This window comes from Convolutriloba macropyga, chromosome 4 (assembly GCF_964194025.1).
Source record: "Convolutriloba macropyga chromosome 4, txConMacr16.3, whole genome shotgun sequence".
Classification (NCBI taxonomy): Eukaryota; Metazoa; Xenacoelomorpha; order Acoela; family Convolutidae; genus Convolutriloba; species Convolutriloba macropyga.
In genome coordinates, this window is record NC_134471.1 from 1,188,669 (window position 1) to 1,201,640 (window position 12,972).

Here is a 12,972-nt window from a genome sequence, read left to right on the forward strand (position 1 = left end):
AAAGTCCCACCCCCTTTCTTCAAATAAATATTATTTTTTGTAAATATGGAAACTAGGTCCTGAGGGCTAAAATTGCTGTAATTATTTTTTCTCTGCGGAGCGGAGACTAAAAGTGAAAACTTGACTGATGAGAAAAAGCCAGCCTCCCGGATTCTGGTGTCATAGTAAACCAGTACTGATGTATTGATTCATGAAATTCCAATTGTAACTTATTGTTCCGACCCCTCTTAAGGGGGGGAGGAACTATATACTCAAATGGGTTTTTTTTTGTTGATATTTCATTCACCTTTTTTCGGAATTTTTGACTAAAATTTCGCCAATTTTGATAAAATTGAATAAAATTTTTCAAAAAAGTTGTCGATTTTACGTTTAAAGACAACAATTTTTGTCGGCTATTTTCATTGAATTTTTTTGTCACAAAATCCGGCTAAATATTTCACAAAATTCAGACTTTTTCATCAAAAACAGCGCGAAATAAGTTTCTTTAGTCCACTCTGATTAAATTTGCAGGAAGTGCACAACCAAACAACACTAACACAATCTTTGTAGACTGAAAAGGGGGCTAATTCCACTTCAACTTCCTTGTGAGAGTGCTCTGTAAATAAAACTTTGCCGTTTTTTGCTAACATTATTCGTTGATTATCAAAAACGCAGCATTTTTTTTATTTTTTTAACTAACAAAATATCTAAATCAAAGATTTGTCAAAAACTAAATATTCCTAATGGACAATCAGCATTAGCAGGACTAGTTCTGTACCAAACTGGGACCGTTACAATTCAAAAATGACTCGGATTGTCGTCAGTCGGTTTTAATTAAATAACAGAACATTTCAAATCAAAACTCACTAGTGATAGGTCTTATTGGCCTCCTAATTAGCTTGAAATTATTTATCTAGTTGATTGCTTGAAAGCTTATGGTCGTTTTGACTTTTAAAATAATTGATTTTTAAACAAAAATGGCTCATTGAAATTTGCCTCCATTTTTCTCTTAATTTGGTCAACTTGTAGCTTAGTGTCAGCAATCAAAGAGTGCTCCTTCTATCTGCTGAATTCAAATTTAGTTCTTATTGCGACTTTACGCCTTAAGTTATGGTGTTCTGGCTTTGATACTACTAGATTTCACAATTTGTTTTTAATTTTTAGGTATTTGCCCATTTTTCATGTTTCTAGTTTTGTCAAATTATCACGTTATCGTCAGTTCATATATCACATTTTTCGAGTTCAAAATAACGCACAATTGATAATTTTTAAATCTTTAAATATATAGATTGTTATTCTTTACCGCTTCGACAGTACTTTCTCGAAGAATTCAATTGATTTTTTTTAAATTTTGTCTTTAACTGTCGTTTTTACTTTGTCTTTTTAGTCGTATTTAATTTCCTGTACAATGACCCGGTTTGATTGACTTTTCCTGTAAGAGTAGATGATCCTATGTTCTGATATTAGAAGATAGATAATGGCTTTCACGACTTTGAAAACAATTGTTTTCCAAAATGAAAAAAAAAAAACATTTCAATTTCGCAATTTTGTTCCTTTATTGTCTGTTTGTTACCTGGTCTTGTTAATTAAAAGTTAAAAATGATATTAAATTTGTCAAAGGAAGCTGTCAAAAGGGATTGGTGTCACAAAATCTTATGTTTTTAAAGAATTCGTTATGACTTTACTGGCTTCGACACGGGTTTTTCACAAAAAAAAGTAATTTATTTTTTGATTTTTGTCATTTTTGATGTTCTTTTTGTAGACGTAAGACTTGTTTTGAACAATTGCAGGTCTTGAGGGCTTCCTTTGGAAGAATAAACGAACCTATTCAACTTTTTCATTTTGTAATTAATGGCTTTCATGTCTTTGGAAATAAATTTTTTTCTATTAGAACAAGTGTTACATAACCTTGCTTTTTTTCTTTTTGGTCTAATTTTTACCAAGTTTCATTAATGAGAGGTCACATAATACATTTCAAGGAGAGGAGTCAAAAGGGATTGGTGTCACAAAATCTATTGTTTTAACAGAATTCGTAATGACTTTACTTAGTTACACACGGGATTTTCACAGAAAAAAGTAAATGAATTTTTGATTTTTGTCATTTTGACGTTCTTTTTGTAGACGTAAGACATATTCTGGATAATTGCAGGTCTCAAGTGCTTCCTTTGGAAGAATGGACGAACCTGTTCAAATTTTTCATTTCGTAATTAATGGCTCTTATGTCTTTGGAAATAAATTTTTTTCGAAAAAAAAACAAGTATTACATAATTTTGCATTTTTTCTTTTTTGTCTAATTGTTGCTTATTTTCATTAATGAGCGGTCACATAATACACGGTGTTTGACGAAGGTGCACTCGAACATATTTTGGGGGCCAAAGTATGGCTTTACGGCTTCCAAAGCATTTTCTGGCAAGGTTTAATTGATTTTTAGTTTGTTGTCTATTTGTTGTTCTTTTTGTAACTGCATAAAATTTTGAGTACCAAGAGTACTTAATTCCCTTCTATAGAAGCATTGGCAATTTTAAACCTATGGAATATTTTAGTTGATTCCTAATAGTTTTATTACTTTGAAATTAATTGTTTTTAAAAAAAAGTTCAGCGAATTTCCTAACTTTAAAGTTTCGGTTCTTTTTTTTGTCTAATTGTTACCAAGCTTTATTATAAACTGGTGAATAACCATTTTTTTGGAGAAGTACAAGTTATTTTGTTTATTTTCAGTTTTATCTGACGCTGTTTTGACTTTGTTATTAAGTTTTGTTTTTTAAAACGGACAAATTTTTTGATGTAATTAATGTTTGTTGTTGTTTGATTTTACCGTTCGTCTTCGCTCGCTTTCTGAATATCGGCATATCTCATTAATCTAATGCATCATTTGTTACTCCACTGAGTTATTTGCTTTGGAGGCTATCTTTTCGTTCATACGCCAGTTTTTTTTGAAAATTACTTGATTTTTTTGTGTTTTTCCATCTGTTCCTCATTTGGTAGACAATTATGTTAAAATTGTGGATGAGCGGGGTCGGAACCTTATGTGCGATCGCACATTACCGAGCCGCCTTGTCAAATCAGTACTTAATCATAGCATCTCAAGGATTTGCTGACTTCAATTATCTGCAGATTAAATACAGACTGCTTTCTTCTCATGAATTTTCAATGGACATGTTATGCTGATTTTGACTCATTTCGATGATCATGCAAAATTCATAGTAACAATTAAAAATTTCGACTAAAATATCGAATTTTTTTAGTGACGATTTGATGTGGCACACGTGACGATTAACAAATTAGCTATCGCAGACAAAATCCAGGGTAAATAGTGGGTAAAAAGCAGTTAGGTACCAGTGAACTACTTGTCTTTTTTACGAATCAATCATTTCGTCCACAGCTACGGACGAAAATGAAATTTGAAGATGGAATGGATAGTGATTAATTGGATCGACAAACAAAATTTTGATGAAGATTATAAGAGATGAGGCAGATGAGAGCAACTAAGAAAAACAAATGCAAACTAAGGAAGATAAATTTAAGAGAGGTCGACTGCTGAAAAGATCGTTCACTATTACCATTTGTTTTTCGATTAAAAGGATAATAATAAATAAACTAGTCATTCAGTTTTTATCTTCATGGTCTTTTTCACATAGTCATCCCTCCTTCTAGAGGCCAATAATTGGATTCCTTGATGGCAAATTTTTGATTTCGTTAAATTGATATCTTTTCAAGCCTATATATACTTCTATGAAAGGAAACTTTTACTGTTTCCAGTAGTTTTTTTAAAAAACCAGCAAACGCAAGAGAATTTTTTTGCCCTTGAGACACCATGCGCAGTCTTAATTAAGGATTCTAGGATATGCTGAACATAGAAAGTCAAGAATTAAAATTAATATTGTTCAGAGTTTTTTCAGTGGGATGAAAACATAGTCTCTGTATTTTTCTCTTGTCAGGGTAAAAAGTGACATGATCAGATTATGGCCATAGTAATATCCAAGAATTGAAATTCTATGATTCAGCGCTGGTTCCTTCTGGAACTAAGATCCGGGCTCGCATATATATATATATATATATATATATATATATATATATATATATATATATATATATATATATATACCCCAACTTTTGAAAAAAATGTTGGAACAATAATGTAAACCATTTAGCAGACACCATTTTCTTTTGGACTTTCAGTAGCATAATATTTTGCATCATTTGATAGCACGTGAAATTTACTCAACTAGTTATCTACCAACTTGGGTTGTACCAAATGTCGAGAAACCACTAACGGAGCAGATCCATTTTCTTCATACTCAAAACAGTTTTGGCACGTGCAACAAAGTCGAATGTGGTATATATACTGTCCTACTGAGTGAGTGTCTTTTTGGCTCAAGTGATAAATCTTGTTGGATTGAATAATCAAGAAAGCGTACGATGATTTGATTACGTTAAATCATCGTAAGCTTCAAAATTCTTCCTCTTTCTCAGTTCTCATTACAACCAACAGCGACCGGCTCTTTTAGACACCCAGCTTAGTGACCATGTAACGTAGAGTCCCCCACCCCCAAATTTCCAAGAACATACTAGTATAATTGTCGTGGAGGGGGGGGGGGGGGGGGGTTAACGGAAATGCCCTAAAAAAGCCAGCCCCCTCAATATTGCGCCCTTATGGTATAGTTAGGGTAAATTGTGGGTCTCTTATCTGGGGTCCATGACTTGAACAAACACAGTGTTCCTCGCCTCCTTACCCTCAAAGACTGAATATTTTCCCGTTTCAAGCTCTCTTGAAAAATTCCGGATTGGCAGAAGGATATTCCTGGCTTTGATCGTAGAAAACCCTTCTAATATCAGGGTTTTTGCCTTGTTCAGGTAACTTCACATAATTTGCTCAATAATTAGACAAAAGGTTAAGAATTTTTAGCTTTTGCGCATCGGATCTTTTCCGTATTTGACCAACTAAGCGAGGGGGGGGGGGGGGGGCTCAAATGAAAAGATCAAATTTCTCCTCATGGCTGTCAAGAATTCATCGCATTTCTTATGTTTTGAGATGACATTACTCCCTACATCTCGCACCTGGAGCACAGTTGTTGCAACGGGATTAGGATTTTTCCAATCCCCTAATTTGACGGATTTGTTTTAAACTGAATCCATTGGTTTTAAAACAAATACGAATGGTTTTCCCCATTTTAGTTAGAATTGTTCGTGCTTAGCAAATTTGGTTCATATTGGGCGGACTTAATTCAGGTTGCTTCTCTTAAATTCTCTATTTGGAGATCATTGAAACCACAAGATTGTAAACATACTTCCAGCACTTTTAAAAATAATTTGATAATTTTGAGCTGCATTCCACTACAAAGAAGTCAATTTGCGTCTCCACATTTTTTGGTCAAAAATTTGATGTGGTTTGTTTTGTATCCCGGGTTGAAGTTTCTTTGATTTCATACAAGGATCATATATGATTTCATACTGTCCATACTTGATTTCTTAGTACGATCCTTGTATGAAATCAAAGAAATCATATATGATCCTTGTATGATTACCAAGAAATCATACATCTTTTTTTTGAAAATCTTTAACCATTTATGTTTTTTGTTTTTATTCGGTAGGGCATCACATATATGATACCCCGGCATCACATTGTGATCCGCCAAAAGACCCTAACGTACAATATCAAATTCAAGTTGGGCACAAAATAAGAGAGTAAGTCCAAACAATTAACAAAGTTTTTGACATACTCTGAGGCCAGTTTATACATATAAATGCTCATTTATAAAAAAAATTAGTCAAGAAAAAAATGCATATCACGTCATATTCGTTTTCTGAATACGTTTAAACCACAAAGTTATTATTTTAGCGCACACAAAGAATCAAATGTGGATTGCAAATGCGATATAACAATAAGTCCTCTGACTACATTATACGAGAATTTGTGGCACCAGTCAATGTATTATGTGTCATATATGACCTTGTATGAAATCCAAGAAATTTTCTCAACTTCAATGGAAAATCAAAATTATACAGTTTTTAGTCTTTGATTTTTTTTTGTATGATCCTTGTATGATTTCTAGGAAATCATATATGGTCCTTATATAACTACCAAGAATTCATACAAATCATATATGACCTAGTATGATTACTAAGAATCATATATGACCTAGTACGATATCAAAGAAAGTTGTATGATCGTTGACCCGGGATACGTTTTTCAAGAATAGAGGAGGTGGAAGGGCTCTCTTATTAAAGGGAAAGGACGGGATTTACAGGGCACTCAATTTCCAGATAATTTGATAAAACACAAAAACTACTGAAGACGTTGATTTGGTCAGAAAAGAACGGGAAGGTTGTTAACCTCTTCTATCGTCTTTTTGACCAATTCTGTAAACCAGAATTTATTAATTTTGCCGGAGTTCTAACTGTGAATTTTCAAAATAATTAGGGTAAAAATGAAGGAATAACTTGGAAGCTTTTTTAAATCTCAAACAACGAAATTGTAATAACAACTTGGTTAATGTAACACGCAGTGAAATTATAAATCAAGCAATGCATCATTTTAACATTTTATTGCCCAAAAACACTAAGGTTCGGTTTATTGCGTTCTGAAAAACTGATAATAAAAAACTTATTTAAATCCTGTAATTCCGTTGTCTATTGAAGCTTGTTTGCGTCTGTTAAGCATTTCCTGTCCCACTATTTTCATAAATTATTTTTAACGTTTTTTTATCTTATCACCATTGAAAGGTTATTAGTTTTTATTAATTGAGTTGTTCCAAGTTAGACTTACAGTTGTATATCTAGGAATTTTTTATAGGTATTTTTAGGTAAGAATTTTTTTGAAGGTAACTACGGTTTTTTTTCATTTAAATAGAACTTTTTCTGTTTGAATCATTTTTTCCGGTCAATTCTATTGGAAAAATGTTGACGGATGTTTTTTTTATTTGAAGGTTCAGCAGAAAGCTTTTTGTTTCTAATAAGGTCTCGTCTAGTTTTTGGTTCCATGTTCCGTATTTGGTTCGATGAAAACAATTTTTTATTCTTCAATTAGTTTTTTTGTTGGTTCTGAAAACCGAATGCAATTGTAGGTATTGAAAAAAACGAAACCGAACTGAGAGTTTGTCAGAAAAACGACCAAATAAAATGATTTTCTCTGTTTTTTAAAACATACGTTGATGACATTCCATATATGGGGATTTTAGTGCTGATGCCTTCTGGCAAACAATTTTGTTAAGCTGCTTTTTGTAAGTCGCTTCATCATCATTAATTACGCTTAAACATCTTCAAACGTTGGTCGATTCGAGAGATTGATCTTTAAACTAAATGGAACTAACATTTGCTAGATTTTAATACCTAATGAACAATTTTTCATTTTTTTTCTACATTAAATGTCAAATTTTTGGAAGTCATAATTTGACCAATTTCCTTTCATATGTTTTAAGTAATCGTTTCCAATTGTTTTTTTGGCTTTTCCGTGACCCACATTTGTTGGATTATCTGCCAACTGCAAATCATTACAACTGTTTTTTATTTTTTTGTTGAAATACATAATGTACAATAATCAGGGGACCCAAAAAAGTTTCCTGATGAACGCCATAATTTGTGACTGTCCAGTGCGACATTGTCAGTCCATTCTTAAAACACTATGAAAATGAATGACTTTCTGCAACTTTCCGGAAGCCGTATTTTTTTTTAATTTTCTCAAAAAAATGGCCCAAGATAAATAATGGACTAGTTTTGGTACTCATAAAATTATTGTCAGTGCAAGTTTTTTTCTTTGAATTGTTTTCTTTGATTTAAAGAAAGTATCGTATTGAGACATGACTGTTGTTTTGTTTATTTTTATTTCTTATTATTTTTTTGTAGTCCAAATGCTGTATTATTTGCTCCAAAAGAAGGCTTTCAAAAAATTTTGTTAGAGTTGAAGTAACTGATTTTGATTATTATTTTATTTTTCTTTTTGCTGTTTTTTGCTTTTATACGTAAGAGAATTTGTATTTTTTGGAAAAGCAAATTTATGATGTAATCGTTTCCTTAAATTGGAAAATTGAAATTGAAACCAAAATTAAAATTATGGTTTTGTGGTTATCTCTCGATATTTTTAAATGTTATTATTATTATAAATTACTACTGAAACGATAAAAAAAATTGACTTTCTATGGTATGAAATTTTAGGAAATGAGGATTTGCAACTTTGGAAAAACTTTTTTAATAAGATAATAAAAAAGAACTTTTTTAATACTTGGAAGTTTTTTAAATCTGAATTAATTAAATATAATACCAACTTGGTCAATGTAACACGAAGTGAAATTAAAAATCAAGCAAAGCATCTTTTTAACATTTTATTGCCCAAAAACACTAAGGTTCGATCTATTGCGTTCTGAAAAAGTGATAGTAAAATTTATTTAAATCCTCTAATTCCGTAGTCTATTGTAGCTTGTTTGCATCTGTTAAGCATTTCCTGTCTCACACTTTTCATTAATTATTTTTAGCGCTTTATTTTTTTCTTATCGCCAATGAAAGATTATTAGTTTTTATTAATTGAGCGGTTTACCCAGTTAGACTTAAAGTTGTATATCTAGGAATTTTTTATGCTCATTGAAGGTAATTACGGTTTTTTTTTTCATTTAAATAGAACTTTTTCCGTTAGAATTTTTTTTCTGGTCGAATCTGTTGAAAAATTTAATGACGGATGTATTTTTATTTGAAGGTTCCACAGAAAGCTTTCTGTTTCTGTTTCTAATAAAGTCTCGTCTAGTTCCGTATTTGGTTCAAAGAAAACAATTTTTTATGCTTCAATTAATTTACTTGTTGGTTCTGAAAACCGATTCAGAAAAACGACAAGTTAAAATGATTTTTTCTGTTTTTTAAAAGATACCTTGATGACGTTCCATATATGTGGATTTTAGCGCTGATGCCTTCTGGCAAACAATTTTGTTAAGCTGTTTTTTTGTAAGTGGCTTCATTATAAATAACTAAGCTTAAATATCTTCAAACAAACATTGATCGATTCGAGAGATTGAATTTTAAATTAAATGGAACTAACATTTGCTAGATTTTAATTCCCAATGAACAATTTTTCTATTTTTTCTACATCAAATGTCAAATTTTTTGGAAGTCATAATTTGACCAAATTCCTTTAATATGTATCAAGTAACCGTTTGTGCTTTGTTATTTTTAATTTTTACTATTTTTTTGTAGTCCGAATGCTTTATTATTTGCTCCAACAGAAGTCTTTCATAAAATTTTGTTAGGGTTGAAGTAACTGAGTTTGATCATTAATTTATATTTCTTGTTGCTTTTTTTGCTTTTATACGTAAGAAAATTTGTATTTTTTTGGAAAAGCAAATAATTGATGTAATCGTTTACTTAAATAGTAAAATTGAACTTGAAATTTAAATTATGGCATTGTGGTTATTTCTCGTTATTAACTAAAATGTTTTTAATATTATTACGAACTACTACTGAAACGATCAGAAAAATTTAACGTTCTATGGTATGACATTTTAGGAAACGAGGATTTTGCAACTTTGGAAGAACTTTTTTAATAAGTGACGATAGAAACTATGATAGAAATAAATTCCCGGAGGTTGGTGGCAGAGTAAATCAGCGCTGAATGAGAATAGAGATATTGTGTTTTTTTTTAGAATAACCAGTACTCTGTTCATGTCCCAATTTACACGCGCCAGTCTTGATATTTGAGTAAAATATACTGCGTGAAAAATAATATGCTCAGCTTAACTCCCGCCAACAAGGTTTGCTTTATATGCGATTCGAACATTTAATTTGCGTAGCAAGTCGTAACCACTACGCTAAATAGGTTTTGTGGTAATTGCATACAAACTAGCCTACATATATAAGTATGACATTACTCTGCTCAGACTTATTTTTGGGGTACGAAGAATTTTCAGACTATACAGGATAAATTTAGCCTGGGCTAACTCTATGATCTCAATATAATCATAATGAAGAAGAACTGCTCAAAAACAAACTAAAAATTTTCTGAAGATGCAATGCTTCAGAACTGAATCGTTTTTACTCTTGAAATCTGCTGGTTCAGTGCTGAAATGCTCTGAGACCCAAGTCCCGGTATGCTGTTTATTTAAAATTAAAAACCAATAGTTATCAAATGTTTTGGGATTACCAATGTTTTCTCATGTAATTTGAACCGAGAATAGCAAAAGACTTTTAAATTGGAATTGGAACACACCGACTCTTTCCAACTAGTATATGTCGTTTTTACGCATTCTGTACTAGGAGTATGTGCGCTTGGTTACCGACTGCAGTCATATTAAGAAACTGAATCCAACTACTTCCGAATAAAGAATTGTCAAGCGATGTTGAGCTTCGTGGAGTTATCTCTGGTGTTTACGATCGCCTTTCTATTGAACAGGTAGGCACTAACGCATAGCTTTATTCTAGACCCAACAAATCTATGATCCAATGATTTGAGTTTCGCAAGGAGAATTGAAAGACTCAAAACATGATCTGGAAAGACAGTAGTTGGAGCTTTGAGCTCTGCGTGGAGCATCGTGCTAGCATTGGACCGGATGTTTGGGCAACCATATAATTTTTCCTCATACCGATATAACAAGAATTAATTTAAACTGATCTCGTTTTTCGTGCGGTTTTTCATTTTAATGAGAATTCTGGTTTCATTAAATCACTATAATTAACGCAGATCCAATTATTCTGATTTCCTTTTAATCAATGGTACTATTTGGCGATATTATATCAAACTTCTGTCTCTCATTGCTTCATATGGTCACTTCATTAACTCACTAAATTGATTAACCACAGAGATTGTGCCACACATCGTATTGGGATTAGAGTATTTTGTAAAAAGTTCTCCGAGCAAAGCATTAACCTAAAGCAAAATGATCTCTGCATGAAACTTTGGAGCGAAAGACAGTGAAAATTGATTTCTTCTCGATAGTCGCATAAATTTGTGACTGTTATTTGGATCTATCCTGTCCCCCTTCCCGTGTTAATTACAATTTATTGAGTTTTGATTTTAACAGTCAAAAGAGCTGATAAAATTTAGAACCCCCCATTGGCCCCCTTTTACCACCCCACCCCCCCCCCCCCCTAAAAAATCTACACCCCCACACGCTTGTTTACATATCCCGCTTTAATTTATTTTTCCCCTTACCTATACTGCTATCTTTTTTTATTATTCACTTGTTCTTAGGTTTTGCAATAAGTCGTTGCAATCACCCTTCGGATTGTTTCTCAAGTTGCTTTCTGTATCTTACAAAAAGGGCATATTTCATTAAAAAAGTGACAGGTTGATAGGGTGACTGAAAGTCATTCACGAACTGATCTCAATAAGATTTACATAGAACTCAAATTAACAATTACACTATGGTACCAAAAAAGCTACGTACTCCTAAAGATTTAAAAAAAACAATACAAACATCAAATAATATAACATTTTCAGTTCAAATTTTCTTCTCTAATAACGCGTTATTACACCTTTAGATTTTTTGACGTCTAGCAGACGTTTGCTATAGTTTTCATACAATTTTCTCACAACGCCTGGGTCAACTTCATTCCAAATTTCATACACTTCACTCCTAAATTTCCCCAAACAACTGTCTGATTTCGTAATTGTTGCTTAAAATTCGCCCATAAATTTTCAAGGATTCAGATCTCGACTGTATGCTGGCCATTCTAGCACCTTCCACTGGTTTTCTTGGAAAAAATTGCCCAAAATATTCGATTTATGCACATGAGCATTATCCTGATGAAAAATAATGTCCAGGAAATGCATTTTTCTTCGTAATTTTTCAAAATTTCCAAATAACCGACAGCGTTTGGCTTGTTTGGACACTTAACAAGCCAGTTCCGTTCATCTGACTGTATTGCACCCCAAAACATAAGTGATCGTTTGCCCGAACTCAATTTTTTGTGTTTTTTTTGTTCAAGAAGTCTCGTTCCAGTTCTTCGAGAAACTAACAATTCCGCCACATTTTTTGAGAGTTTGTCTAACTGTACCTCTGAAAATTGTATCTTAGGGGTCTTTTGGGGTCTTTCGCTCGATTTTCGTGCCTCGAAACTGTTATTTTTCTAGTAACAATTGTATGCATACTGTGCACTGGAAGTGACTTCAAGTTGAGTTGCTTTTGTATTTTAGACCTAGATAATCCGACATCTCGTAGCGTAACAACTTAGCAAACGGTGAAAGAACAAAGCAGTTTAGCCGTCTTATCTGTTTAAGTGGAGAAAAGGAGAATGAAATTTCTCTTAAAAATTTTAAACTTCACGCCATTTTTCACGCCTTAGCGTAAATCATGCTTATGAAGCAGGAATCATGCTCTAAAATAGAAATCACGCTGTACGTAGCTTTTTGGTACCATAGTGTATCAGTCAACTAGCTAATATCTATACCCAATTGAGTTATTTCAAACTATCCGTACAAAATATAGAGATAAAGGACAGTTTTTGTTGGTGATGTTTGTGGGTAACTTTTCTTAGGTTTCTCTTTTATTTTTCAGTTTTTTTGTATACTACCTACCTACTTTTGTAGGCAAAAATCACAATTTTCTGAGCACAAAATTCACGACTTAAAATTGTGATGCGAATAAGGGCATGGTATTAGCTAATTTGATCAAATTGTTGGATATTTGAACATCCTGAAAATCACAAGATGTTGGACAATAGTTACGCAGAATTTTTAAGATCATATGGGATTAAAAGATAAACGAAATCTTGGACAGCTGTAGAAACTTATTTCCTGTATGATAACTGCGATTTTTATTCCTGCGATCTTAGATTTTCTGTTAAGATGAAGAAACTACTGTTTTTTTTATTTGACGGATAAATAGCGTTTTGCAAACTAATTCCAAGTAGTATGCTTAAAATTTGATTCACATCTCCTTGAAAGGAGGCTGTTCTCCGGATTATATTGAATATAAACATGAAATTTATGAGCTCCTAAATGGACGAGGAAAAATGACCTTGTTTTCGAACACTGCTTTGTTCTTGTTTTCGCTTCCCCCGATCCGGTTATCATCA

The 12,972-nt window shown here is 32.4% G+C and overlaps 1 protein-coding gene across 8 annotated transcripts in view; it reads left to right on the forward strand.

The window, feature by feature from the left end:
* The first annotated feature begins 4,214 nt into the window (after positions 1-4,214).
* LOC142338193 (ancylostoma secreted protein-like) overlaps positions 4,215-12,972 on the forward strand; it is a 95,950-nt gene continuing 87,192 nt past the window's right edge. Inside the window, exons 1-3 of one of the 8 annotated variants that reach the window (XM_075387834.1) lie at positions 4,284-4,336; positions 4,695-4,833; positions 10,213-10,348. In XM_075387834.1, the coding sequence (XP_075243949.1) occupies positions 10,293-10,348 (56 nt within the window). In that variant the 5' untranslated portion in view covers positions 4,284-4,336; positions 4,695-4,833; positions 10,213-10,292. Of the gene's footprint in view, positions 4,495-4,694; positions 4,834-6,235; positions 6,305-10,133; positions 10,349-12,972 lie in introns of those variants that run through there. The other 7 variants (XM_075387832.1, XM_075387833.1, XM_075387835.1 and 4 more) reach the window with 7 other exon arrangements.